This window comes from Myotis yumanensis, unplaced genomic scaffold (assembly GCF_028538775.1).
Source record: "Myotis yumanensis isolate MYYU_CA2020_CCGP unplaced genomic scaffold, mMyoYum1.0.hap1 SCAF_12, whole genome shotgun sequence".
NCBI classification, from domain to species: domain Eukaryota; kingdom Metazoa; phylum Chordata; class Mammalia; order Chiroptera; family Vespertilionidae; genus Myotis; species Myotis yumanensis.
In genome coordinates, this window is record NW_027223763.1 from 9,901,052 (window position 1) to 9,927,849 (window position 26,798).

The 26,798-nt window shown below is 57.2% G+C and overlaps 1 protein-coding gene across 1 annotated transcript in view; it reads left to right on the top strand.

Moving 5' to 3' along the window:
- The window catches only part of COL27A1 (collagen type XXVII alpha 1 chain), a 152,012-nt gene extending 125,719 nt beyond the window's left edge, over positions 1–26,293 (top strand). The window contains exons 40-63 of the mRNA XM_070431107.1: positions 3,150–3,203; positions 3,320–3,427; positions 4,430–4,483; positions 5,385–5,438; positions 9,164–9,220; positions 9,418–9,471; positions 9,987–10,040; positions 10,320–10,373; positions 10,759–10,812; positions 10,895–11,002; positions 11,452–11,559; positions 12,731–12,838; positions 14,546–14,599; positions 15,053–15,115; positions 15,480–15,533; positions 15,691–15,726; positions 15,843–15,860; positions 16,066–16,101; positions 17,287–17,313; positions 19,038–19,103; positions 20,001–20,169; positions 21,493–21,602; positions 22,837–23,055; positions 24,361–26,293. Coding sequence (XP_070287208.1) covers positions 3,150–3,203; positions 3,320–3,427; positions 4,430–4,483; positions 5,385–5,438; positions 9,164–9,220; positions 9,418–9,471; positions 9,987–10,040; positions 10,320–10,373; positions 10,759–10,812; positions 10,895–11,002; positions 11,452–11,559; positions 12,731–12,838; positions 14,546–14,599; positions 15,053–15,115; positions 15,480–15,533; positions 15,691–15,726; positions 15,843–15,860; positions 16,066–16,101; positions 17,287–17,313; positions 19,038–19,103; positions 20,001–20,169; positions 21,493–21,602; positions 22,837–23,055; positions 24,361–24,507 — 1,866 coding nt within the window. The 3' untranslated portion in view covers positions 24,508–26,293. The remainder of the gene's footprint in view (positions 1–3,149; positions 3,204–3,319; positions 3,428–4,429; positions 4,484–5,384; positions 5,439–9,163; positions 9,221–9,417; positions 9,472–9,986; positions 10,041–10,319; positions 10,374–10,758; positions 10,813–10,894; positions 11,003–11,451; positions 11,560–12,730; positions 12,839–14,545; positions 14,600–15,052; positions 15,116–15,479; positions 15,534–15,690; positions 15,727–15,842; positions 15,861–16,065; positions 16,102–17,286; positions 17,314–19,037; positions 19,104–20,000; positions 20,170–21,492; positions 21,603–22,836; positions 23,056–24,360) is intronic.
- Positions 26,294–26,798: the final 505 nt, after the last annotated feature.

Consider the following 26,798-nt stretch of genomic DNA (forward strand, 5'->3'; position numbering starts at 1 on the left):
GGTAGTAGCGGTGGTGATGATGGATGGTGGTGGGGATTTTGGTGGTGATGATTATGGTAGTGGTAGTGATAGTGGTAATGATGGTGGTTATAGTGGTGATGGCAGTGATGGTGGTAGTAGCGGTGGTGATGATGGATGGTGGTGGGGATTTTGGTGATGGTGATGATGATGATAGTGGCGATCGTAGTAGTGATAGTGTTGGCGATGGTGATTGCAGTGGCAGTAGTGATGACAGTGGGCATGGTGATGCTGGTGGTTTTGGTGGTGGTGATGGTGGTGGTGGTGGCAGTGTTATGTTCATATTTTGTTGTCACTGGAGCTGGAAAGAGGATCATTGAGGCCAGACTGAGTGTGTGTCGGGTGACGGAGGTGGTGAGAACCCTGTATTTGAGTCTCTTTGGCATCAGGACTGCAGGACAAGTATCTCCCACTCTGTGGCTGGAAACAGCTGAGTGTTTAAAAATAGAATTTTATGAGCCACCAGGGCTTTTCCAGAAATACATCTATATGGATGGGGGCCCAGTGAAAGTCTTCCTTCTGGCCCCGTGGCCTCCCCGCACTGGATGCGCCAGCACTTGCTCAGGGTTTCCCACACCATGGGGACGCTCCCAGCTGCAGAGGGCCGTCGGAACCAGTGGCCAGCTGCCCGCCCGCCCGGGGGTGACTCCGTCTCCCTGGCCCTGTACTGGACACTTGGGCACTGACTCATTTCTCCTTCGGACAAGGAGTCAGCCACTGCAGTCACCTCTGTCCACCAGCAAAGCCCACCAGCCCCTGTATCCTGATTTCACAATCCCCCAACCAGGACTAGCCGGGGCCCAGGGACACCTAGAAACGGAGGGCTCACGTCTCATTTCTGACCTGGCTGGGTGACCTGCAGACCAGGCCCTCGTCCCACTGAGCCTCAGTGTCTTTAGCTCTAAAATGGGATAAGTAATCCCTTCCTCTGAGCTCTATGTTGAGAATTGAATGAGATAAGAGGTGGAGTGTGGAAACATTGCCTGGCCATGGTTGAGGCCGTGACCATTGCTAGGATTTTATTACTAGAGGAGCAAGAGACCTGGGGGTTGTCAAGTCCATGGCTGTCTGACAGAAACAGAATACAAGCTACGTGTGTGGTTTTAAAATGATCTAATAGTCACATTTTTTAAAAGGTAAATAGAAACAGGTGAAATTGATGGTGGCGACATTTTATTTAGCTCCAATATACCCCAAATACAAACATTTCAACATGTGATCAATATAAAAATTATTAATAAGGTATTTTGCATTTTTGATACTGTGTCTTTGAAACCCAGTGTATAGCTTATATGTATAGCACCTCTCAATTCAGATGCTAAATTATTATTGGAAAAAAAACTGGGTCTGTGTTTAGGTTTCATAAAATACAGAGTTGAAAATGTAGATTCATATCCCAAGTTGTTCCTAACATACTTGAAAGTTTTCCAATAATTTAATTGTCCATTTTTTACATTTAAATTTAAGTTCATTAAAACTTAATCAGATTAAGGATTCAGTTCTTCAGTCACAGTAGCCCCATTTCAAGTTCTCAGTGCCATACATGGACAGGGCAAGGTTGGTTCAAGACCTTCGTGGTAAAGGTGGGGAAACTGAGGCACAGAGAAGGGCAGGGGCTTGTCCAGGGTCACAGGAAGACTCAAGCACTGGGATGCAGGGCCACCACTCCTTATGACTTGAGGTCCCCAGGATGGTGTGGCTAGCACTTCCCTTCGGCACAAAGCTGTCTTCTCCAACACCCTTTGGCCACTTTGTGTCTTTGGAGCAGACATTTGTCCCTTATTCTAAATCGAAGCCGGCCTGCCTGTAAGATTCATTCTCGGGCCATCCTCAGGGCAGCTGCCGAAATCTGCACCGGGAACCAAGTCCCTCTAGTTTAGCCCAGGTGTATCCTTGTTCCTCTAGGATCCCCTCTTCCGACCCCTTCTCCACCGCAATTAGTCCGTGCCTCCTCTGAGAAGGCAACTCCTATTCTGAGAGGGAACCATCACCTCCCTCATCCTACAACATGTGCCTCGGCTAATGCAGCCAAGGGGATCGAATCAAACCAGCTCTTCAGTGCCTGCCAAGAACATAGGTGTTCTTCAAAGTTCTCTTGGAGGGGTGGGCCTTCAAGGGACTTTCCTCTGAGGTTAGTTGGTGTCCTTTCTAAGCCAGAAGTGCTGTCTGCCTTACCCGCTATGTCCCAACCCAGTGTGGGCCAGGGTTGGGGCCCTCTTCTCCTTCTCTTGCTTTCTCATCTCTCTCACACTCATTCACCTTCCCCACCCCTGCCTCGAACTGAGTTTCCTGATAACTATGGGGACAAAGCCAGATTGCCCTCCCCTCTCCCCATCACCCTCCCCCCCGCCCCACTTGAGGCAGCGCAGGAGAGAGTAGCATTCGGGGATGCCTTGGGGGGAAGAGGCAGCGTGGTCTATTAAAGGGATATCCTGGGTGCCCCAGTGGAAGAGTGGGAAAGGCAGCTGGCCTTCCTGGGACAGTGCCCTCCTGTGAGGAGCCCTTTGAGCCCTAGCTCCTGAGAGGGGGGACCCTGTCAGTGGGATGTGACCTCAGGGCTTAGCAGAAGTGACGCTCAGTATCTCAGAGAGGAGGGAGGGCCTACAACATGTCTCCTGCCTGCCTGGTGTCACCAGCTGGCACCCGCGCCCTGGACAGGGAATCAAGGCCCCGCTGTGGGTCAGCAGGGGCCCTGGGCAGGTGGCTTTACCTTTGGGCACTTTGGCTGCCACCTCTATGGGAGGGAGTCTGAATCGGGCCTCAGGTTCGGGGTCGCTAGGCAGATGGAACAATTCATGGCACATGGAGAGAGCTCAGTGCAGGGAGCAGTTCGCATTGGGACAGCCTGGACCCCTAACAGAAACCATGGCAACAGCCGTTTATCCATCACCGACTATGGACTAGGCGCCTTGTAAGCACAACACTGTATCATCAGGTTGAATCCTCGGCTCTGTCCCCACTTTGCAGACAAATACGACAATCACAGGAAGTTAGGTCATGTGGACGTGGAGTGCAGAATCAACTGGGAACCCATGCAATCGGCCTCCAGAGCGAGTGCTGTGATGCTGCGTGAACCCGCCTAGTTGTCCCTCCTTTCTCATCTTTTCCTCCTTTCCCTCCTTCTCCCTCAGGGTCCTGAAGGAAAACCAGGGAAGCAAGGCCAGAAGGGCCGGACCGGGGCCAAGGTAAGATCCCCCCATCTCCTCCTGCCATGACCCACCCGTGGCCCCCACCCTCTCCCCTCCTCTCCCCCTCCTCCCACCAGAGGCCTGGTGACCGCCTGTCTCTCCTCCCGCTGCAGGGTGCCAAGGGCTACCAAGGACAGCTGGGTGAGATGGGAGCCCCTGGAGACCCCGGACCCCCTGGCACCCCAGGCCCTAAAGGGTCCCGGGGCAGCCTGGGACCAACGGTGAGAACACTGCGTGGGGTGGGTGGGGTCAGTCATGGGCAGAGGGGCCAAGGGCAGAAAGGGAGGTCTCCCCACTCCAGCTGTCGGCTGAACCCCTGTTGTCTCAGCCACTCCCTTTGCATCATGGGTCCCTTTGGGGGCTGCAGAAGCTGGAAGAGCGCACACAACACTGTCTGACGGGTCCTGGCCTCCTGCAGACCCGAATGAATGAGCCCTGCTTCATCTTAATTTAATTAAACCAGGCTCTTGGTGTGCTTTTCTTAAACAAGGAGATTCCCCACTGGTAACAGGATCACGAGGATCAGGCAAAGCTGCTGCGCTCCCTGGACGGCTCTGATGCTGTCCCAGCCATCGCTGGCCCCGGGGGTGACCGCTGCAGCGGGAAGGAGACCCTAAGAGGAGCAAGGGGAGTGGCAGACGAGGGTGACCCACATCTCTGAGCTGCCAGTGTGTGGTCAGCAGCCGTGCTGGCCGGGGCACTTGCCTGTGTCCTGGTGGAAATGCTGCCACCAGGGCTGAGTTCAAGCTGCCAACACGACGTCATAGAATGTGCAGTTGGGGCAGATGCTCAGGGTGCGCTGTTAGCTAGTGTTCCCACCACACAGACGCTACCCTCCGAGCATAGGTAATAAACAGTAAAATGTAAACTAATTAGCAAGGAGGGAGTTTTGAGTACCTGTTGCCGTTGTTTTACATATCACTGAACTGTAATTCATATAGTTTAATTTTTTATAACCCTTCTGCTCACAGAATTGGGGAAAACTGAGCCATTGGCTCTCAGGAACCACTGGAGCTGGGAGAAGGAAGGTTCTGGGGGGAGGGGAGCCTCAGACAGAGGGGACGATGCCACTTGTTCTTCACCTTGACCTCCGGCCAGGGTTCTGGGTGAAATATCAGTGCCAGGCTGCTGGGCTAAGCTGGCTGGAGCCCGGGGGGCAGGGCGAGCCTGAGTCCCTGCTGTGCGGGCCACACGCGTACCAACGCGGTCTCCTCCTCTCCTAGGGCGCTCCAGGACGGATGGGGGCCCAAGGAGAACCGGGACTGGCCGGTTACGATGTAAGGAAATCTCACCTCCCCACCCCCCACCCCCCCGCAATTCCACCTCCACCTCCTCCCACCTGGGGGCCAGCCCTCGGGCCCTTGGGGAGTCCTAGTCGCCCCTGCCCCAGGGAGCACCGGGGCCCACACACCAGGGGGGGACCATCGGCGGCCAGGCGGGGGGGCGGGCGGCTGTGGACAGAGATCCTCGCTCTGTGCCCTGAGTCCTTCCTCTGATGGTGGGTGCCGTGTACCTCGCCTCTGCGCTCTGTGGGAGGAAAGAGCCTTGGCCCGGTTTTGCATCCAAGTTGGCATCCCTGGAGGCGGCTCAGCCAAACCCACATGCACATCTGGGGCACCAGGCCCCGCGGCAGAGGGCTTGCTCAGGGAGGGAATCGGAGGCTCGGGAGGTGAAGGTGTGTGCAAGGCCTGGTTTGTTCAGTTAGCGGTGGGTCCTGTGTGTGTAAGAGGTCCCCAGGGAGGGGAGGAGCGGGGAGGAGAGCAGGAGAGAGAGGAAAGGAGATGGAAACTGGAAGAGAGGGTGCTGGGGGCCCACGGAGGAATCCACATGTGCGGTCTGACCACGGACTGGCAAGCATTCTGCCCCTGCCCCAGAGGACACACCGCTCTCCCACGGTCTCGTCGTAGGCCTGCTCCAGGGCACGGAGGTCGGAGTCCTCAACCATCCAAGCGGACCCACCCTTAGAGGCGTATGGGGGACCCACACGGCCAGTCTAGGGGCCAGGGCCCAGAGAGGCCCGGGCTTGCTCAGCTGTCACACAGCAAGTTGGGGCAGAGCCAGGGCCCGGCTGCACAGCCCAGTGTCTCCATCTCCGAGTCCCTGTCCTTCATCCAGTCCCTCCCGAGTGCTCCCACCCCCATGCTCTCACCTCATGCCTCGCCTTCTTGTTTCCTGCAGGGACACAAAGGCATCACGGGACCCCTCGGGCCTCCGGGACCAAAGGGCGAAAAGGTGGGTGTTGGGTTGTGGGAAGCAGCTGCCCCCTGATACCGGGCCGGCGGGAGCACGGACGGTCACAGCAGGCTCACCCCTGCTCACATCACGGCAGCCAGGAGGCAGGAGCCCTCAGACCTACGCCCCACACATGCATGGGGTACGGTCTCTGTGCCCGGCGCCAGAACAAAACAGACCCGGTCCCTGCCCTCCCGGGCTTTCGGTCCAGCAAGGGAAGTAGAGAGCAGTCACGCAATGACTAAAACTATGAATTCCCTCATCCCCACGCACAGGGGAGCGGGAGCCTTGCTGGGGAATGAGGTCGCCCAGCGGGAGCCAGGAGGGGGCTCGGGAAGGAGCGGAGGAGCACCAGCATTTACTGGCCACAGAGGAGCACACAGGTGCAGGGGAGGCATGTCCACCCCCCTCCCTTGGCTCCAGATGCCGTAAAGGAGAGGAGTTGTGCCCTAGCCGGTTTGGCTCAGTGGACAGAGTGTCGGCCCCTGGACTGAAGGGTCCTGAGTTCGATTCCCATCAAGTGCACATACCTCAGTTGCAGGCTCAATTCCCGGCCCTGGTCAGGCACGGGCAGGAGGCAACCTGTCGATGTGTTTCTCTCTCTGTGTCTCTCCCCCTCCCTTCCATTCAATCTAAAATAAAAAAAAAAATCAATGGAAAAAATATCCTCAGGTGAGGATTAGAAAAAGAAAGGATAGGAGAGGAGTTGCTAGAAGGAACCTTGCTGGTCGTTGTGCCCTGCCCCACTGTGCAGGTGGGACCGCCAGAGGTCAGGACATGGGGCCTGGGTCAGAACCCAAGGCAGCGCCACGCTGGCCCTGAGACCATCCTTGAGTCGTATGGTAGCGGCTCTAGGTTCCTTCTTCCTTCCTCCCTCCGCTCCCGATGGCTCAGCTGGAAGGTCCGCCTGCAGGCGGCCGTGCTGCCTCCTTGCCCCGCTGCCTCCTCGGCCCTCCTTCATTTTGTCGAGTCAGCTCCCCACTAACTACATCCCGCTGTGGGTGAATCACCCTGGCCCGGCTTGCTGGCCAGCTGGCCCGTTCTCCTGCTTGGAGAAGAACAGATCTGCCATCAGAGTGAGCCACAGGCTCTGACATCACTCGGGAAACCGCAGAAATTGCCTCTGGGTTCCCAGAGTCCCTCCTGGGCCCTCGCACTCTGGTGCAGGAGGAGTTAACACAGACCCCCAAAAAGGGGGGTACCTCTCTGCTCTGGGCCATCGACAGCCCCAGAAGTAGTCCCTACGGCTGCTGGGAGTGGAACCCAAATCCCAAATCTGCTATAAGTCCGCTGGGGCCTTGGGTGGGGCCCCTGGATTCCCTGAGCCTTGATTGCCTCATCTGTTAAGTGGGCGGGTACCTTGGGGAGGCTAAGCCAGACATCACCTATATGTCAGCCAGACGCATTTTCTGACTCGCGTGGTATGATTAGTTTGGTCATGCATTGGCCGGCAATGCCACAGGCCTGCATGGGTTTATAATGATTGATCTAGTGTGGGAGCTGCGGAATGATGCCCTAATGAGCTCAAAAATAAAAATAGTAACATCGATGAATAGCCAACCACAGGCTGGGAGGGAAGAGAGAGCAGGGTCCTGGGGGGCCTGCCCTCTGAAGCATAAGAGCCAAGTACAGCTCTTTCCACAAGATTTCTCCCTGATCCTCGTCCTGACCTCGACACGGAGGTATCAGAGTCCCACGTGACAGGTGGGGAAACCCAGTCTCCGTGACGCCCAGGGACCAGCTCCCGGTCAGTGGGAGGGTGGCGGGACGAGGATTCAGACTCTGTCCCAGGCCAGACCCAGCTTCTCTAGCCAGAGGCAGATGCTTCGATGAGCCAAGATGCTGTTCACTGGGAAGTTCCCTGTGGGATCTGTATCTTCGAAGGCAGTGGCAGAGGGGTTGGGGTGATGGGATGAGACCCTAAGAAGAGGGAGAAGGGTGGCAGGGGCTCCCCAGCTCTCTGCTGCTAAAAATGCAACCCCAGACCACAGCCTCGGGGGGGGGGGGGGCGGGTAGAGGGAGAGATCGCTATAGCTGGCTTTTCTCCCAGACCGCCCCTTGATTTCTGTGTGCCTTTGGCTAAGACCCTACCTTCCCTGGGCCTCAGTTTCACCATCTGTAAAGTGGGGCAACAGTGGCAGCAGCATAGGGGTGGATTCTATGAAACAATGTATGAGGCATAGCTCATAAAATGCCTGGCACACAGAACTCACTAGGTGAACGCAGCCCCTTCCCCAAATCCCCTGTCCAGCTGCCTCCCCCTACAGCGGGACGAGCCCCAGGACAGAGCCATAGAGAGTGGACAGGGCGGAGAGGGAATCCCCATGCCCCGGGCCACCCTCCTGGGTACAACTGGTTCCAGGCCTGCGGCCAGATGCCTCCTGCCTTCCATCTCTGCCCGCAGGAGCCACAGAGGCCCCGGGCCAAGGTGCAACCGCCACCAGCCTCGGGGACTGATTCGTGCCTGGGATGGGCTCCAGCCCCAGGCCCAGCTCCCCTCTCTCCTGCCTCTCGGGCCTCCCCTTCAAGTCCCTGCTGACAGTGAGGGGGCTCAGAGGTGCCCTGACTTGAGTCCCCTGCCCAGAATGTGCCCCACAGGAGGTGACCCCAGTGTTGTCTGCGGCTGGAACATTCTGAGGCCTGAGGTTCTGCCACTTGCTGTTCTGTGTACACCTTCCATGTCGCTGGCATGTGGCGTCCAGCCACCTGTCTGACAGGTGGACCAGGACCCAGTGTGGTCTGCCATGGCCAAGGACCTCCGCTCTAAACTCCGCTTACATCTATGCCACTCATCCTGCTCTTCTTATTATCAGCAACAGCCATCTTACAGCCATCGACTGAGCCCTACTGTGTGTGGTAGCGTGCTGACAGCTACATGAGCCCTTCCTCCCTGGGCCCTCAGAGCAATGCTGCTAGGCGTTACAATCCCATTTGCAGACAGGACACTGTCTTATGGACAAAATCCCTAAGCTGGTCCCCTGCTGAGTGCCACCTGGGGCAGCCCAGGGCCTTCTCTGGGACCCCCATCAAGGATAGGAGGTTCATCCTAAAGCTGGTTATTGGCCCCCTTCCTCCCAACAAAGGTTACAGAAAGGGATGCTTCTATTGAGGGCTGAGTCGCTCTGAGCAGCTCACATCACCTCTCCGTGCCTTCGTGTGCTCATCTGTAGAATGGGATAATAACACTAGTAGTGCCTGCTTCACAGGATTGCTGGGAGGACACAGTGAGTGCCCGTGTCCGGCCTGTGGCAGTGCCCACGCACGCCAGCTGTTGGAATTATTGTCACTCCCTGCTGAGCATCACGCAAGGGTTTCTGCATCATTTCACGAAATCCCACCCCCATGGGTATTTCTATTGCCCCTTCACCCCACACCCCACTTCTCAGCTGGGAAGAGGAGCTCCAAGGTCCTGTGCAAAGCAGGGTGTGACCACTAGCTCGGAGCTACCTGACCACAGGGAGCTCTCAGCCGGAGGCGCTGGCTTGGGGGTGCTCAGGGGGGATGCTAACAAGCACTCTTTTGTGTGCCACAATCTTGTTCCACGCCCAGGGCTGGCTTTGACCGCTCGCCTGCCCCTTCCCTCTCTGTCTCCCACCTGTAACCCTAATAGGCTGGTCTCCATCTCTGAGGGAGACCCTTTCGGCCCCAGTGTGGGTGGAGTGTCTGGAATCGCCCAGACTCACCAAAGCAGGTGGTTTGTCCTAAAGCTGCTTCTGTGTCCACAGGGGGAGCAGGGCGAGGACGGCAAGGCCGAGGGGCCCCCCGGGCCACCTGGAGATCCGGTAAGCGCCCCACCCCCCTCCAACTTTCATCCCCAGGACCAAGGCCAAGGTTGACCCCGGCCTCCTGCTGTGTGGGGAGGGGAGGCTGGGCAGGGGTGAGGCTGCTTGGAGCTCCATAGAGGGTGGGGCCAATGAGGCCCAGGTCAGGCATCCCCTGCACCTGGTGGCCCATTTTTGCTGTTGTCCTTGTCATTCAGGGCCCTGTGGGTGATCGAGGAGACCGCGGGGAGCCAGGGGACCCCGGGTACCCTGTAAGTATCGGAGCGCCCCCTGCTGGCTGCAGTGGGAGTGTTACAGGGGGTGTTCCTCGGCCCCAGGCCCCGCCCCTGGCACGTGCTACCTGGGATCGGAACAGCCTTCACCTGGACACAAGCCCTTCCTCCCACCAGGAGTGCCCGGGCTCGAAGCACAGGCCCCTGAAAGAGGGCTCAGGGCGTCAGGGCAGGGTCTGGCCCGAGACCTTTCTGAGGGAGCGAGAGGGGGCCGTGGGGGAGAAAGACCCTTCCCTGTGAGGGCCTCGGCTCCCCATCTGTGCCGGGACGCCCAGCAGAAGCAGGGCAGAAGCAGGAGCCCAGCCGCGGAATGAATCAGTGAGCACTGGGCCCTTAGCAGGCTCTTTACCTCCCCTCCGGCCTGCAGCGGGGGAGCTGAGGCTCAGAGGGACCGTGACACAGGCTAGGAAGAGCAAGGGCTCCCCGGGCTCCTCCGGGGTGAAAGTCGCCCCCTCCAGAATGGGCCCCCTCACCCGTCTCTCCTTGACTTCCAGGGACAGGAGGGTGTCCCCGGCCTCTGTGGAAATGCCGGCCAGCAGGGCCTTCCCGTGAGTGGTGCTTCCTGCCCTGTCCCCCCTCCTGCCCTGAGGGGGGTGGGGCCGCTATGGGGGAAATTAAAGAATGGGCCCTTTGAAGCTTAAAGGGACCCTCCCTGCAGGAGGGCCTGGGGCAGCCCATTCTGGTTTCTCCTGCCCTGATCCTGGGGCCACCCCCAGAGCCTGCACCCCCAAACCCCTCCCCACCCCTCCCCCTCCAGGCGGAGACTGGCCACCCTCCCCGGGAGAGAATCCTGGGGCTGCCTTGCGTCATCTCACCTTGGTTTGCAGGGGCATCCGGGACCCCGGGGGCGACCGGGACCCAAAGGATCGAAAGGGGAAGAGGTAAGAGGGCTGGGTGTCCACGGGGGAGACTGGGCCCCTGGGAACGGGAGAGTCTGGCCCAAGCACACAGCAAGCAGGAGGCAGGGCCGGAAGGGCCATAGCAAAGGAAGGGAACCGGCCTGGGGGGGCTCAGGCTCCCACCAGGAAGCTGCCAAGGCCCAGAGCCCCTGCAGCGGGACCAGCGAGAGACGGGCCCAGAGCAGGGTCCAAGGCCAGCTCTGCCCCTGGGCCTCCAGGCCAGGCACCCGGGCCCGTTTGCAGGTTCAGATGCTGAGTCCGAGAGGTGGAGGGGCTGGGCCCATGATCCTCTCAGGGCCCTGCTTCCAGAGCTCCTGGGGTTCTGCACCTCCAGGCAACCTCCATCAGGTGCCCCTTGGTTTTTCAGGGACCAAAGGGAAAGCAAGGCAAGTCCGGGGCACCAGGACGGAGGGGGATCCAGGTGAGTGACCCACAGCCTCGCCTCTCTCACCCACCGCCCTTCCCTCTCCAGAAACCCTCAAACAATTCTTATGTACCCCCAGGGCCTGCAGGGGCTGCCGGGGCCCCGGGGCGTGGTGGGGAGACAGGGCCCTGAAGGTGTCGCTGGGCCAGATGGGCTTCCAGGCAGGGATGGTCGACCAGGACAGCAGGTGAGCAGGACTTGGGCATCTCCATTTGAGAAGAGGTGTGTGTATGGGGGGTGAGGGGGAAATGCTGCCATAGGCCATGGCCATGGAGCAGGAGGAGCAGGGCAGAACCCACATACCCAGAAGTTCCCCGTGTGAGCAACGGCCTCATCCCTGGAGACCTGGGAGTGTGGCCCTCCTGACATCTCTCCTCCATGCCAGCACCCAGAAGGCATCCCGTGCCCAGTGGATGAGCTTCTGGCCTTTAAGATCCCTCCCCTTCCCTACGCTGAAGTCCTCAGTTCCTCTAGCCCTCTGCTCCAGCCATGTTCACACAGAGGGGGTGTGACCTCCATGCTGGAGTTCTCCCTGCCTCCAGCTCCCCTTCAAGTCCCCCAGGCTTTGAGCCACCCTGCCTCCTCGGCTGCCTCTCCTGAAACATGAGGGATCTTCCTTGCCCTCTTTCTTTCCAGGGGGAGCAAGGAGCTGATGGGACTCCTGGCCCCATGGGTCCTGCTGGGAAGAGAGGAAACCCAGGAGTGGCCGGCTTGCCCGGAGCACAGGGACCCCCAGGATTCAAGGTCAGGCACTTACTAACACACTTATCCCCCATTCACCCCTTCTGCCGTGGTTCTAACTATAACGATTTGACTATAATGCCGACATGGGCACCCATGTCCCAGGGCCTGGGTGAGAATGGAGTGCACATTGCCGACCTTTCCCAGGGGCTCCTGTCCAAGCTTCCACCTAACTAACCTAAAGGGTAGTGTGTTCAGGCAGCTATAAACACTGCCCTCTCCCTGGCCCTGGTCCTTTAACTCAGCGGTTCTCAACCTGTGGGTTGCAACCCCTTTGGGGGTTGAACGACCCTTTCACAGGGGTCGCCTAAGACCATCGGAAAACACATATATAATTACATATTGTTTTTGTGGTTAATCACTATGCTTTAATTATGTTCAATTTGTAACAATGAAAATACATCCTGTATATCAGATATTTACATTAAGATTCATAACAGTAGCAAAATTACAGTGATGAAGTAGCAACGAAAATAATTTTATGGTTGGGGGTCACCATAACATGAGGAACTGTATTGAAGGGTCGCGGCATTAGGAAGGTTGAGAACCACTGCTTTAACTGGTTGTTGAGCTGTCCATGGGCGCCCTCTTGTGGGCCTTTGTAGAACAATCGATGTTGTTTGCCACTGGGACCCTCTTCTAAGGCATCTTTTTAAAAAGCTTCCTTAAGGGATTGGGGGGGCGTTGGGGGGGAGGAGCCGTGAGTCAGATGAGCCCAGGGCTAGATAGGAAGGAAGACTGAGATGAGTGAGTCAGGCGTGGCTCTCGCCCTTCCTGAGCTCAAGGTTTAGTTGGGGAGAGAGGACAGGAGGCAGGGGGAGTGGGGGCCTTGGCCCAGGGAGGGTTTAAAGGAGAGGAGGGAGGTGGTTTTCAGGCAGGAGGAGCAGGGTGAGTGCAGGTGTGTGGGTGGGACCTGCATGGTCTGTTGGGAAGAAACAATAAAGAGGAGAGGCCGTGTGGAGAGTGAGGGGAGCGCCAGAGTCAAGAGGCGGACTTTCCCCTTAAGGAGGCTGGAGTTCTGAGGCCCCGCCCGGCCACAGGTGAGCCCCACTGTTCTGAGGTCTCAGCTGACCCTGTGGAGTCACTGTGCTGTCTCCTAGTTCCCCCTTCCCCTCCCCTGGAATCACCTGGAATCGTTTCCCCCTATGACTGCTCATTTTGGTGTTTCCTAAAGGGTGAAAGCGGACTACCTGGGCAGCTGGGTCCCCCCGGAAAGCGGGGGACAGAAGGCGGAACAGGTCTTCCTGGGAACCAGGGGGAGCCTGGATCCAAAGGCCAGCCGGTGAGTGAACCCCAGGAAATACACATGTTCGCTCACTCACCTGCACACACAAATACTGACGCTCACACGTGGGCACACACAGACCCAGAAGCCACCTGCCTGCTCTGTGACAGGGCAGAGCAGCACGCTCTCTGGGTCCCAGCTGCCACTCTGCTCCCCTGAGCGGAGTGGGTGGGAGGAGGCTGAGAGATGAGATCTGAGTGGTCCCTTCAGAATGAGGAGAGATGGATCACAACCAGATAAAGAGCCTAACATCCAGGAAAGAAATTGAATCTGTCATTTAAAAGCTTCCCTCAAAGAAAACCCTGGACTCAGGTGACTTCACTGGTGAATTCTAGTAAACATGTATGCTAGAGATGATACCAAGTCTGCATAAACTCTTCCCAAAAGAGGAATACTTCCCAGTGCATTCTGGGAAGCTAACGTTACCCTGATGTCAGGCAAGAAATTACAAAGAAAGAAAGCTACAGACCAATATACCTCGTAAATAGATACAAAAATTCACAATACAATTAAAAAACGCTTATTAAATATTTTTAGGGAGAGCATGAGAGTGACATTGATTTATGGTTCCACTTATTTATGCATTCATTGGTTGATTCTTATATGTGGCCTGACCAGTGATCAAACCTGCAACCTAGGCCACCCAGCCCGGGCATCTCAATACAATTGTAGAGAAGTGAATCTAAGAATATGTAAAAAGAACAGTGCACGATCCATAAAAGGAAATTTTATCAATTTGACTTCATTAAAACTTTTGCCCCTCAACAGGCACTGTAGAGAACAAACAGGCCACGTACTAAGAGGAGCACAAATCATGTCTGATAAAGGATTTATATCTCGAATATATAAAGAACTCTCAAAACTCAATAAAACGGAAAGAAGCAGCTCAATTAAAAAGCTGGGCAAAATATTTGCATACGCATATCAAAAGAGATACGCATATGGCAAAAAAGTACCTATGGAAAAAAAGATCAATGTTATTAATCAGGCAAATGCTCGTTAAAACCACAATGAGATGCTACTACACACCTGTGAGAATGGTGAACGTTTTAAAAGACTGACCATGCCAAGTGGTGGCAAGGATGTGGAGCAACTGGAACTCTCATCGAAATGTAAACGGGGAAAACGGTTTTGGGAAACAGTTGGGCTATCTCTTTAAAAGCTAAGCAGACACCTACCATCTACTCCACGCCTCTGGAATCGTTCCCACCTGACCTGGAGCTGGTGCCTTCCCCAACATAATGGCTGTGTGACTTTGAACCAAGTTCTTGCCCGCTCTGAGCCAGGCCGGTGTGGGACATGCATGCATGACGGTGCACGCACAGTGCCTGGCACAGAGCAGGCCCCCAGCTACTGGGGTCCTTTTAGGGGCTCATTCCTTGTATGGGTTGGGAATGGCGTGTGGGTCCTTTCGTTCTCTTCCTGGAAGGCCTGGGACAGGAGATGCTGAGTGTTCTGGAGAGTTCCTCGTGGAATCCCTGAGCTGGCCTCCGCTTTCTCCTCTGACAGAGGGCACAGGCTCTTTCTCCCCGGGAACCCAGATTGACCTGGTTCCTAGTTTGTGAACTGTTCATACGCATCGGGTCATCTCACAATAGAGTGGCTGATGTCCCTGGGGAAAGGCAGGCCCAGGGGCCCCGGGAGACTGGCTAGGCACCCTTGTCCTGGCCCCACTCACGCCATCTCATCCTGTTCTCCCCACAGGGTGACTCTGGCCAGATGGGCTTCCCAGGAATGGCTGGCCTCTTCGGACCCAAGGTACAGATCCCACTCCACCCTGTTCCTGTTGGGGTCCCGTCCATCTACCTACTCATTCATTCTGTCAACAAGCTTTTCTCGAGCACTTACACGGCCAGAACCAAGCATGCGCATCTTGTCCCAGGGACTCCCATCCCAGCCAACCTGGGTTCTGAGCCCAGTTCCACCATTTACCAGCTGTGTACCTCAGGCCAGTCACTGGGTCTCCCCAAGCCTCAGTTTCCTCATCTGAAAAATGGGCATAATAACAGTAGAGAGTTGTTGTAATAATTAAGTAAGACCAGAGACATACACCACACAGCCCCGAGCCTGCACACCGGTACCTGCTTCATAATTGTGAACTTTGTTACTTTGACAGAGAGCCAAAGGTCGGCCAGACCCCAGGGGTTGGGGAAGCTGCTGGGGCCCCTGAGTGGCCACTGGACACAGACAGACTTCTTCTTTCTCCCACAGGGCCCCCCTGGAGACATCGGCTTCAAAGGCATCCAGGGGCCTCGGGGGCCTCCTGGCTTGATGGTGAGTCCCCTCCCTCTCTGTCCCAGCAGGGATAGTGGCCCCAGGTCTAAGGCTGGCCAGCCATCAGCTGGGCTCCTTCAGTCTTAAGCCCCTCTGCCCACAGTCTTCCTTTCCACTTCCGCACCTTTACCTATGCCGTTCCTGCCAGCCGGGCTGCCACCCTCCCCGCTTTCACCCGCTCCCCTCAACCCACTCTTGTAGCCCACCCCAAGGAACATGGCTCAGGAGGTGCATGGCCTGGCCTTTGTCCAAGGAAGTCTCCATTCTGTTCTCTTGGGACACGCACAGTGCCCTTTACCCTCCTGTCGTGTGACTATTCCCCAGTCCCTGGGACAAGGACACACAAGCCTTTCTCTCTCTTTAGGGAAAAGAAGGCATCATCGGGCCCCTTGGGATCTTGGGACCTTCAGGACGCCCGGTATGTGCAGGAGGTTGGCCAAAGACTGCTGGTTCCCCTTGCCTTCCTGCTTCCAGATGGTCTCTGTGACCCGGGGCTAGCTTGGGCCTCAGTTTCCCCATCTGGGAAATGGGGCTTCCCTCTGAGCCCTCTCTCATGGGGCCATTGTTTATTGCAGGGTCCGAAGGGCGACAAAGGCAGCCAAGGGAACATGGTGAGTGGATGGGCTGGGGGCCGGGCTACAGGGATGGGGGCAGGGAGATTTCCAGGGATGTGAGCACGGCTCAGCCAGGTCTCCTAACTCTCTCTCCCGCTTCTCTCTCCATCCAGGGATTGCAAGGTCCGAGGGTGAGTGGGCTGGGGTGTGCGGGCCGCTGGGTGGGGGAGCGGGACTGGGCAGGCACTCTGGGTTCCTGGGCCCCAGTCATCCCATCTGTACCCATCGGTGCCAGGGTCACCATTGTCCCTGGGTCTTAGGTCGGCTCCAGGAGCCCCGGGTGGGGAAAGATGGAAGGCATTTGACCAGGGCCTCACTGTTCTCCTCTTCCTCCAGGGTCCTCCCGGCCCCAGAGGGCGACCAGGCCCACCGGTAGGTAACTGCATGCTCGGTGCCGGGGGTGGGGTTCCTTTGAAGGAGACCCAAGGATTTGGTGGCAGGCGCTTGTCTTGGTTCTGACTTCGTAAGACTCATGAGCTTCTTGTACTGCACAGACTCTAGGGGAGAATAGACCAGCCCGGTGGGGCCAGGCCTCCGGGGGAGAATAGACCAGCCCTGTGGGGCCGGCCTCCAGGGGAGTGTAGACCAGCCCTGTGGGGCCAGGCCTCCGGGGGAGTGTAGACCAGCCCGGTGGGGCCAGGCCTCCGGGGGAGTGTAGACCAGCCCGGTGGGACCAGGCCTCCGGGGGAGTGTAGACCAGCCCGGTGGGGCCAGGCCTCCGGGGGAGTGTAGACCAGCCCGGTGGGGCCAGGCCTCCGGGGGAGTGTAGACCAGCCCTGTGGGGCCAGGCCTCCGGGGGAGAATAGACCAGCCCTGTGCGGCCGGCCTCCAGGCGAGTGTAGACCAGCCCGGTGGGGCCAGGCCTCCGGGGGAGAATAGACCAGCCCTGTGGGGCCAGGCCTCCAGGGGAGTGTAGACCAGCCCTGTGGGGCCAGGCCTCCGGGGGAGTGTAGACCAGCCCTGTGCGGCCGGCCTCCAGGGGAGTGTAGACCAGCCCGGTGGGGCCAGGCCTCCGGGAGAGTGTAGACCAGCCCTGTGGGGCCAGGCCTCCGGGAGAGTGTAGACCAGCCCGGTGGGGCCAGGCCTCCAGGGGAGTATAGACCAGCCCGGTGGGGCCAGGCCTCCGGGAGAGTGTAGACCAGCCCGGTGGGGCCAGGCCTCCGGGGGAGTGTAGACCAGCCCGGTGGGGCCAGGCCTCCGGGGGAGTGTAGACCAGCCGGTGGGGCCAGGCCAGTGGTCAGCAAACTCATTAGTCAACAGAGCCAAATATCAACAGTACAACGATTGAAATTTCTTTTGAGAGCCAAATTTTTAAACTTAAACTATATAGGTAGGTACATTGTTATTAACTTAATTAGGGTACTCCGAAGGCTTAGGAAGAGCCACACTCAAGGGGCCAAAGAGCCGCATGTGGCTCGAGAGCTGCAGTTTGCTGACCACGGGGCTAGGCCTCCGGGGGAGTGTAGGCCAGCCCGGTGGATCCTCTCATGCCCTGACAGTCCCCGGGATCTAGCCCCGAGTCCCCGTCAAATGCTGACCTGGCCTCTTCTTTTGCAGGGTCCTCCAGGGAGACCTATCCACTTTGTAAGTCAGAGCGCATTCTCTTTTGACTTCCTGGGTAAGGCCTGGGGAAGGGTGGGTTGGCAGCTGACCCCGGTTCTGGCCACAGGGGCTGGAACCCTGAGCTGGGCGTGGGAATGCCTTTGTCCTTTGGCCACTCCATATTGGACCCTGGGCCCTGAAGCCACAGAGGCAGGAAACCCAGACTTTAGCAGGGATGTGGCACTGACTGTGACCCCAAGAAGGCGCCCCGGCTCCTGGGTCCTGGTGGTACACTTGGTACAGATCGGCTGATTGCTGAGGATTCTCCTCTATCAGAGTCTGAGTCCCAAGAGAGAGCAGGTTGGGGGCCCTGTGTGCCTCTCTGGTGGGGCCTCGGTCTGTCTGAAAGCTTGACCCCCGCCCAAGCCCTCTCATGGGTCCTCCTTTTACCGCTGCGCCGAGTGACTGTTAGATTCAGGCCCTGACAGGACCAGGAAGCAGCCCAGGGAAAGACTGAATGGAGCAGAACCCTGGGGCCCCGAGCCACTAGGAGTCTCTGATCTTTCTCACCTCAGTTTCTCCTTGGCCTCTCCCTGGACCTTCCGCTAATCCGTCTCATTAATAGGAAGTCAGAGAGGAGAGATCCAGGAAAACCATTTCCCTCAAAAACATGAGAGGATTTTGCATTTTTTAATACTTTTAATCAATTGAATGCTTGTTATATGCCAGGCACCATTAGTTAGAAGTGCTTTTCCTATATTAACTCATTTATTCCTCTCAACACTTCATTGTTAGTATTACTATCATGCCCATTTCCAAGATGAGATAACTGAGGCAGAGAGGTTAAGCAACTTGCCCTAGATTGTGCAGTTGAGAAGTAGCAAGGCTGGGATTTGAACTTGAGAAGTACTAGCTCCAGAGTCCCTGCTCCGGACCCCAATCCTGGGCTTCAGTTTCTGCCCCTCGCTGTCTTCACGGCAAGATGGCAGCTGTGCTTCTGGGAAGCCCAGGGCGAGTGTCAGACGTCCAAGTGTATGTTAGACAATTACAGTGCGAGCCAATGGAAAAACCAGGGGCTGTGGGGACATAGAGGAAGGGGCGGAAGCATTAGGAAAGCGTTCCCACTGCAGCTGACATCTGTAGGGTGAAGGTAGGGCAGGACTGCTGACATTGGGACTAGATGACTCTTTGCTGGAGTGGCTGTCCTGGGCATTGTATGATGTTTAGCAGCATCCTTGGGTTCTACTCACTAGATGCCAGTAACACCCTCCACCCTCCAGTTGTGGCAGCCAAAACTGTCTCCAGGTATTGTCAAATGTCCACTAGGGGGCATCATCGCCCCTGGCTGAGAACCACTGGAATAGGAGGAGCCAGATGGAGCATTGGAGGGAGGAAGAGTATTCTAGGGATGGGAGCAGCATGTGCAAAGGTCCTGTGGCTAGATAAAGCATGGCATTTAGGACTTAGAAGTATGGTAGTGTGTTGTGCACAGAATAGATGTGGGAGAGAGGAGGGCCAGACGCCACAGCACTCAGGCCGGGTCTTGTAATCATGCTGAGGAGTTTGGACTTAATCCTGAGGGTGATGAGCTATCAAAGTGCCTCAGGGAAGGGCATGGAAGGGCCAGACTGTTTTCATGGGGAGAAAGGACAGAGTTCCACAGAGGGCCTGTGCCTTAGCCAGGACCTTGCTGGGAGGGTAGGGTGGAGAGCGGGTGCTCAGACCCTGGGGGTCCAGGATGCACACCCAGTCTTCTCCCTGCACAGCAACAAGATGACCTTGGGGCAGCTTTCCAGACGTGGATGGACACTCATGGAGCACTGAGAGCAGAGGTACCGGCAGGAGCCCTGCCACGTGGGATCCTTTCCCCGGGGGAAACAGAAATAATGTGTGGTCCTTGCCCCACCCACGTGGCCTGCATTGAGCCCTTCACAGCCCCGGCGGGCATCTCACCACCACAGGTGGGGAGGGCGTGGCTGAGGCTGGGAGTAGCTGGCGACACAGCCAGTCACACAGCCAGTCCCGGAGCCCTTTTTCCTCCCAAGCCCTTGCAGGGTGTCAGTGTTCTTGCTGGCCCAGCACCCACAGCAGCTTCCCACGGCTCAGGCCACAGTCTGCCCGGAGCAGGAAGCTCATGGCCATCCCACAGGGCTCAGCTAAGCCCCCGGCCTGGGGTCATCACAACTCCGGGACTCCAGGCTGAGAAGGCGCTCGGCGCCCTCTAGTGAGACCCCTGTCAGGAGTGCCCTCTGCTGCCTTGCCTCCTTCCCAATGGGGGACTCACCCCCACGCCCGCCAGCTCAGACCTCCTACATGCATTTCCATTTGTCCTGAGCTGCATGCTGGGAAAGTCGATGCCCAGTCTGTTCTCCCGGGGCTCACAATCCAGGGCAAAGGGCAGCATGGATGAGCCCATTATTTTCCTTCCATGGGGGGTACGAGGGTCAGGGGAAAGACCTCCACCAACCCCTTCTGGAAGGATTTGGGGCCATTCCCCAGTGTTCTGCACACCTGGCTGCCTTGCTCATGGACACCTGACCATTGCTCCTCTAGAGCCTCTAAGCCCCCATGGCAGCACCTACCCCCCCAGCCCATCCCTGGACCCCAATTTCTTTATCTAAGTAGAGTAGACCCAACGCCTGCTCCAACCATGCCCCTGGGGCTGTGGAGGCTCTGACCTCGGGCTGAGCCAGGACCTCAAGGGGCTGATGGCTCTCTCCTCACGGCAGGTTTCCAGCCATCCGGACCGGCTGGTGCTGGACCAGGGAGGGGAGATCTTTAAAACCTTACACTACCTCAGCCACCTCATCCAGAGCATTAAGACGCCCCTGGGCACCAAAGAGAACCCCGCCCGGGTCTGCCGGGACCTCATGGACTGCGAGCAGAAGATGGCAGATGGTACGGGGGCCTGTGGTCTGAGGAGAGCACTTCCTGCCCGGGGTGGGGCGGGGTGGGACGGGGCAGAGGGACCCAGGGGGAGCAGGGCGAGTTTCTGTCCTCAGAGAGATGGCACAGGGCCACTTACTCACTCAACCAGCAGTTGCTGAGCCCCGGTGCCAGGCCTTGTGCTTCAGAAGGGGGTAGAGTGGGTCCCCCGAGGAGGGTCCCATCCTTCCGGAGCCCACAGATGTCAAGCAGGGACAGTCATGTCAGCGGGAGGCCAGAGCCTTGGCAGAAAAAGCCCGGAGGGCCGGGACAGGCCGGGACGGGAGGGGGCTGCGCACCTCATCCGATTCCCTTCTGTCTGTGAGCTAATGTGGCCCCTGGAAGGACCATGGCTTTGGAGGCAGGCAGACCTGATTCGAATGTAGGCCCTGTGAGCTGGGCAGCCACCGCCCCGCCCTGAGCACCCTTCCATTCGCTGTCCGAGAAGGCGGCCAGTGGCCGGGTGTCCCACTCATTTGCTGCGACACCTGTGGCTCCCTCAGACGCGCAGTGGGGGGACCCGGTGCCAGCAGAAGGGGGGACCCGGGGCAGGTGCAGAGGGGGTAGGGCAGGTGCAGAGGGGTGGGGGCAGGTGCAGAGGGGGTGGGAGAAGTGCAGAGGGGATGGGGGCAGGTGCAAAGGGGGTGGGGGTAGGTGCAGAGGGGGTAGGGCAGGTGCAAAGGGATGGGGGTAGGTGCAGAGGGGGTGGGGGCAGGTGCAGAGGGGGTGGGGGCAGGTGCAAAGGGGGTGGGGGCAGGTGCAGAGGGGGTAGGGCAGATGCAAAGGGATGGGGGTAGGTGCAGAGGGGTGGGGGCAGGTGCAGAGGGGTGGGGGCAGGTGCAGAGGGGTGGAGGCAGGTGCAGAGGGGGTGGAGAGCATCAGCCCCTTGAGGTCCTGGCTCAGCCCGAGGTCTGAGACTCCACAGCTCCAAGTTCTCAATTCTTGGGGGACATCTAGGGGTCCCCCAGCCAACCTAGGAGGATCACTCGCCTCCATAGAGAAACCATTCCACTACATCATCCCTAAATCTCTTGGGCAAGTGGCTCAGCCTCTCTACCTTAGTGTCCCTGAGGGAAAGTGGACATTTCTCAGTAGCCACAGGTCTCGTGCTCAGCTGGGTGCCCCTCCAGGGGCTCTGCTCATAGATCTGTGACTCTCGAATCCCTTTTCTGCTACCCCGTTCCTGACTTCATATCCGAGTGGAGCTCAGGGGTCACCAGGTGGGGAGCCCACCTCAGAACCAAGCCCTGGGCTCCTTCCCACACACATACACCACCACCCCATTGCTTCCTGCAGGCACCTACTGGGTGGATCCGAACCTTGGCTGCTCGTCCGACACCATCGAAGTCTCCTGCAACTTCACGCATGGTGGACAGACGTGTCTCAAGCCCATCACAGCCTCCAAGGTACCCGTCTGCTCCCGGCCCCCGACTGGCTGCCCGGCCTTGGGGAAGTCATCTCCCATTTCTGAACATCAGTTTCTTCACCTATAAGTTGAGGATGAATTGTTTTAAATCCAAAACCCCTTGGACTTGTCTGATGCCAATGGTTCTCTCTTCAAGTAGGACTGTTTCCCTAATACCTAAAGCAGCTTCCTTGGCCAAGCTGGCCTGGCCTGGAGAACTATGAGCCATCAGCACAAAACAAGTCAGGGTGCCGCTCCCCGGGGACAGCCGCCAGGACTGTGCATGCAAATATTAAATGAATGTTCGCTGCCCGCTTACCAGGTGCCCATCTCTGGGCTGAGAATTTTAGGTGGCTCAGGGCAACTCAACAATAAGCCAAGGAGGGCAGTGGCAGTGTGACCACTCCCCCACCCAGAGTTGGAGAGTCTTCAGGAGCCAGCTGGTCAACCAGTTGAGTCCCTGCCAGGTGCCAGGTGCTGGGATTCAACACGAAACACAGCAGCCTCGCCACTAGCCCCACAGCCGGAGCTCACGGTCCAGCTGGCCCTTTCCCCTCTGACTCTGACGTGGCAGAGGGGTGAGGCCGGAGTTGGCCCCTGGGTTGGCAGCGGGACTGCCCCCTCTGAGTCTCCACCCCATGGGGGACAATGAACCTCTGTGGGGTGATCAGAGACAGCGCCTTTGAAGTGCGTGGGGTCAAAACTTACGTCAGGTGCTCGCATTACAGACACACAGACCCAGCTGTCAGCGCTCACACTAGAACCACTGAGGCCGTAAATCCTGCCCTATTGTCTGTGGTCAGGTCTGGCGTTTCTACCCCATCCCACCCCTCAGGGATATGGAGACGTAGGGTAGGAAGGGCGCTGCTCATTTCCTCTTTACTCTGAGAGCCTCTCAATCTTGGGCAAGATCCTCTTCCTCTCTGGGCCTCTGAGTCCCAGCTCAGCTCCAAAGACCCCCGTCCCCTACAATGGAGAGGGGAGCGGGTAAGATTGCATCGGGCCCTTCCCAGCTCCAACTCTGGCTTTGGCACTTTCTTTCCCTTCCTTGCTGCTCCCTGGCTGTGGACCAGCTCACACAGACCTCAATTTCCCTGTCTCTTAAGTGGGCACACGTCTGGGAGCGTGGTTGGGAAATGTTACCAGGAAAGCTTACCCATGAGAGCTTACCTTCTGAGAGCTGTGGCCATCCCAGCCAGACCCGCCCCCGCCCCACGGCTGTGTCTCCTCCACAGGTCGAGTTTGCCGTCAGCCGGGTCCAGATGAATTTTCTGCACCTGCTAAGCTCTGAGGTGACACAGCATATCACCATCCACTGCCTGAACATGACCGTGTGGCAGGAGGGCCCCGGGCAGGCCCCAGCCAAGCGGGCAGTCCGCTTCCGGGCCTGGAACGGGCAGATCTTCGAAGCTGGGGGTCAGTTCAGGCCTGAAGTGTCCATGGATGGCTGCAAGGTAACTCGGAGCCCCCACAGGCCCCTCACGCACAGACCAGTGGGAAACAATTTTAGACTGTACTATTTTAGTATGATACAAATAATTTTTACATTTGTAATAATTTTATTGGGACAGCTTTATAAAATTGTTGTTACCCACCTTCCTCTCTGGGAACCTTCTGAGGGAAGATCTGGGCTGGTAAAAACTTTACGGGCTGGTAGATATGGTACTTACTTGCAAGGCTGCTTATAGGAGGATGTACTTCTACTCTCTGCCCCCATCCTGACCAGGCTAATTTTTTCTCTTAACATTTTTGGTTATTTTCAAATGCCTAAAACAGAGTAGGTTGTTAGGGAAGAGAGAGATATAAAGTCAAACAAACCAGTGTCACAAGATTAATCAAAACTGGTAATGAGCGTGTTGTTTTCCCCACATCCTCACTAACATCTATAATAATAAAAGCGTAGTATGCAAATTGACCAACTGGCCGAACAGCAGAACGACCGTCCAGACTACCACGCTATGACACCCGCTGGCGCCGGGCCAGCCAAGGCAGGTGCGATGCAATTGGTCGGGGGCCTGGCCATCGCCCCATGATCACCTGGCAGAGGGAGGCCCAGGCCACCAGCTGGCAGAGCAATCAATGGTGGGGGGGAGGGGGGCCTACGATCCCACCAAAGAGGGAGGCTCAGGCCACCGACTGTTGGGCTGCGGCAAGTGGCGGGGCCTCCCTCTGCAGGGTGAGATCCGTCAAGGAGCCCCAGCTGGGTGGGCAGGGCCTACCTCTTTGGGGTGGTCTATCGTGGGGCTCCCGGACTGTGACAGGGCGCAGGCCAGGAGCCCTCGGGGGATGTCCAACTGATGTGCTCGCCAACCATGAGCCCGGCTCAGGGGACACATTGACCACCAGGGGGCAGCTCCTACGTTGAGCATCTGCCCCCTGGTGGTCAGTGCGCATCATAGCAACTGGCCGTTCCTCCGTTCGGTCTGTTTGCATATTAGCCTTTTATTATATAAGAGGATATATAAATCCAAAGCCTTAGAAACATACCTATCTTCTGATCCAGCAAATCTGCTTCTAGCATCTATTCTGTGGAAATAATTACAAATGTGCACAAACGTTTAGTACAATGACAGTCATTACAGCATTGCTCATAAGCATAAAAGTAGCAGGAGCAATCTAAATGGAGCAGTCCGGGTGGGTGCTCTGGGGAAGTACCGTGTGGCCATCAGAAACTGCGAGGAGAGATGCCGGGGAATCACGTGAGATGGACGAAGAGGCCCGTGGTGGACATGTGTGTCCTCTTTTCCTTCTGCCCTCAGGTCCAGGATGGCCGCTGGCAGCAGACGCTCTTCACCTTCCGGACCCAGGACCCCCAGCAGCTGCCCATTGTCAGTGTGGACAACCTCCCTCCTGCCTCATCAGGGAAGCAGTACCGCCTGGAAGTTGGACCTGCGTGCTTCCTCTGACCTCTGACCTCCTGGCTCCTCTAGGCCTGGAGGCGAGGGAAGAGGAGTAGGAGGAGGCAAAGGGAGGGTACTTAGGGGCAGGTGGGCCCAGGAGAGGCAGGTCCCCTGCCCGAGGGCGGGCCCCAGATGTTGTCTGCCCAGTAGAAGGGGCTGGGGGGTAACAGGGAGTGGGGTGACCCCAGCACAGCTCCAAAGACCAACCAAAGAGCCAGCCTGAGCCAACTGGGCCTGTCTCCCAGCTCCGCGGCCACCCCTCCCTCCCCAGCTTCCTGCCCAAGCAAGAGCCCCACGTTCCAGCCAGCTTGAGGGAAGGGGGCAGCTGGTCCCCGCCAGGGAGCTTCGATGTGCAATATTAGAGAGGAGACATGAAAAAAGGAGAAAAGGAAAGAAAGAACTATATATATTTTATTTAAACAAACACACAGGAGGTGCGTTACTATTCTTTTCACCCGGGAAAGAGGTGAGAGGGTGAGAGAGAGCAGCCGGGGGTGGGAAGCAAAGGAAGCCGAGGGGGAGGAGGCCTACCCTCGGGGCTGGGGGCGCCCACGCCTGCTACCTCCCACTGTGGAATCGCTGGTGCTCGCAATCGTCTCTTAGCGTATGTGATTTTTTTTTTTTTTTACGAAAAAAGAAAAAACAACCCCTATTTAAGATTCTGAAGGTGCTACCATTTTTGCCACAGACTCTGAAGAAACGTTTTGATGTGGGCTCTCCTCCACATTTTTCTCTCTCCTCCAAAGGACAAAGTTTGGGGAACTTTTAAATTCTCCTAGCATCACCCAGGTGCTCATCCGTAATCTGCTAAGGAGGGGGGAAGAAGAAAGGAGAAGGGAAAAAAAGCAAAAGCAAAACACACACACACACACACACACACACCTGCCAGAAACAGAAGTAGTGAGATTTGCCTTTTAACTTACAGACTTTGAAACGTTTGTCCTCTAAAGCAGGGGAGGCCTGAGCATGAAGGATTCTGACCTAACCCTTCATGGTCCCAGAGGGGAGCTGGGCCAAGGATGCACTCGGAGGATGCGATGTAGACGGGAGGGTCCTGGGAGAAGCCTTGACCTTGAAGAAACGGTTACAGGAGCAACGGTGGGTAGGCTGGCCTTGGAGGTGGAAGAGAAACATGGAACCATCTCCCGAAGCCACATACCACCCACTAAGATCCTCCCTCCCAGGAGCCTGTCCTTTCAAGATGCAGCCATCACTCTTGCTTTTTAGTCATTAAATCCCATAGGAACACAGCGTCAGTAGCTCCCCGTGTACACGTGGGCCGAGGAGAAGGAATACCTACGGGAACCTTGGGGTGCGGCATGATAGGGATATTCAGTGCCACCTGAATCGCCTACATCAGTGAACCAGCCAGCGCCCGGGGCGGATCCTGAGGTTATTTTAACAGGAATTATTTTTATAGAAGGGGAAATTTTATGTGAAAGTCTATTTGTCTTTCTCTCAAGTTGTGTCTCTTGGGGAATTGGATTTGATTTGCATTATTTAATACCTCACTCTGGCCCACCCTCCCCACTGGTCCCGTCCCACCTGCATCCCTGGCCCCCGGCCCCGCCCGGAGGCCTCCCGTGGAAGGGCATTCCGCAGCCGCCGGGCCTCGCTCAGCTCCGTTCCCCACGCTGCCAGTCTCGACCTGGCCCCCCCGTCTCGTCCTTGGGTTTTTCTGCTGTCCCCCTTTATGTCTCTGTCCACATGTCAGTGTTAAAACCCCCGTGGGTCCCGTCTCTCCTTTTCCCTTCTGGATTTTAAATAAATATTTAAAACTGAGGCAATGGAATGACGGATCCGCGGCCATGTACTTCTTTGAAAAGCCCGGGGAAGGTGTGTGGCAGGACTGGAGGGTGGGGGGAAGGTCCTCAGGGGGACACCCTGCTTCTGCCACTTCCCCCAGTGGAGGGGGGCAGGGCAAGAGCTATTATGGCACCTTAGCGGGAGGGCTGACACCAAGAGTGAGAGAGCTCGGTTTCTTAGGGTGAGCGTAACACTCCCCCAAACCTGGTAGCTTCAAACGGCAGGAATACATTCTCCCGGGGCTGGAGGCTGGAAGTTTGAAATGAAAGGACTGGCAGGGCCACCACCCCTCTGCCGCCTCTGGGGCATGGTGCCTACCCGGTCCAGCTTCTGGTGGCCCCAGGCATGTCAGCGCCTCCCTCCCCATCCCCACCGCCACCAGACAGCCCCTCTCTATTCACACCTCGGTAGAAGGACAGCAGTCCTCTGGGATGAGGGCCCACCTGGTCTTACCTGGATTCCTTCGGCAAAGACCCGATTCCCCGGGGAGG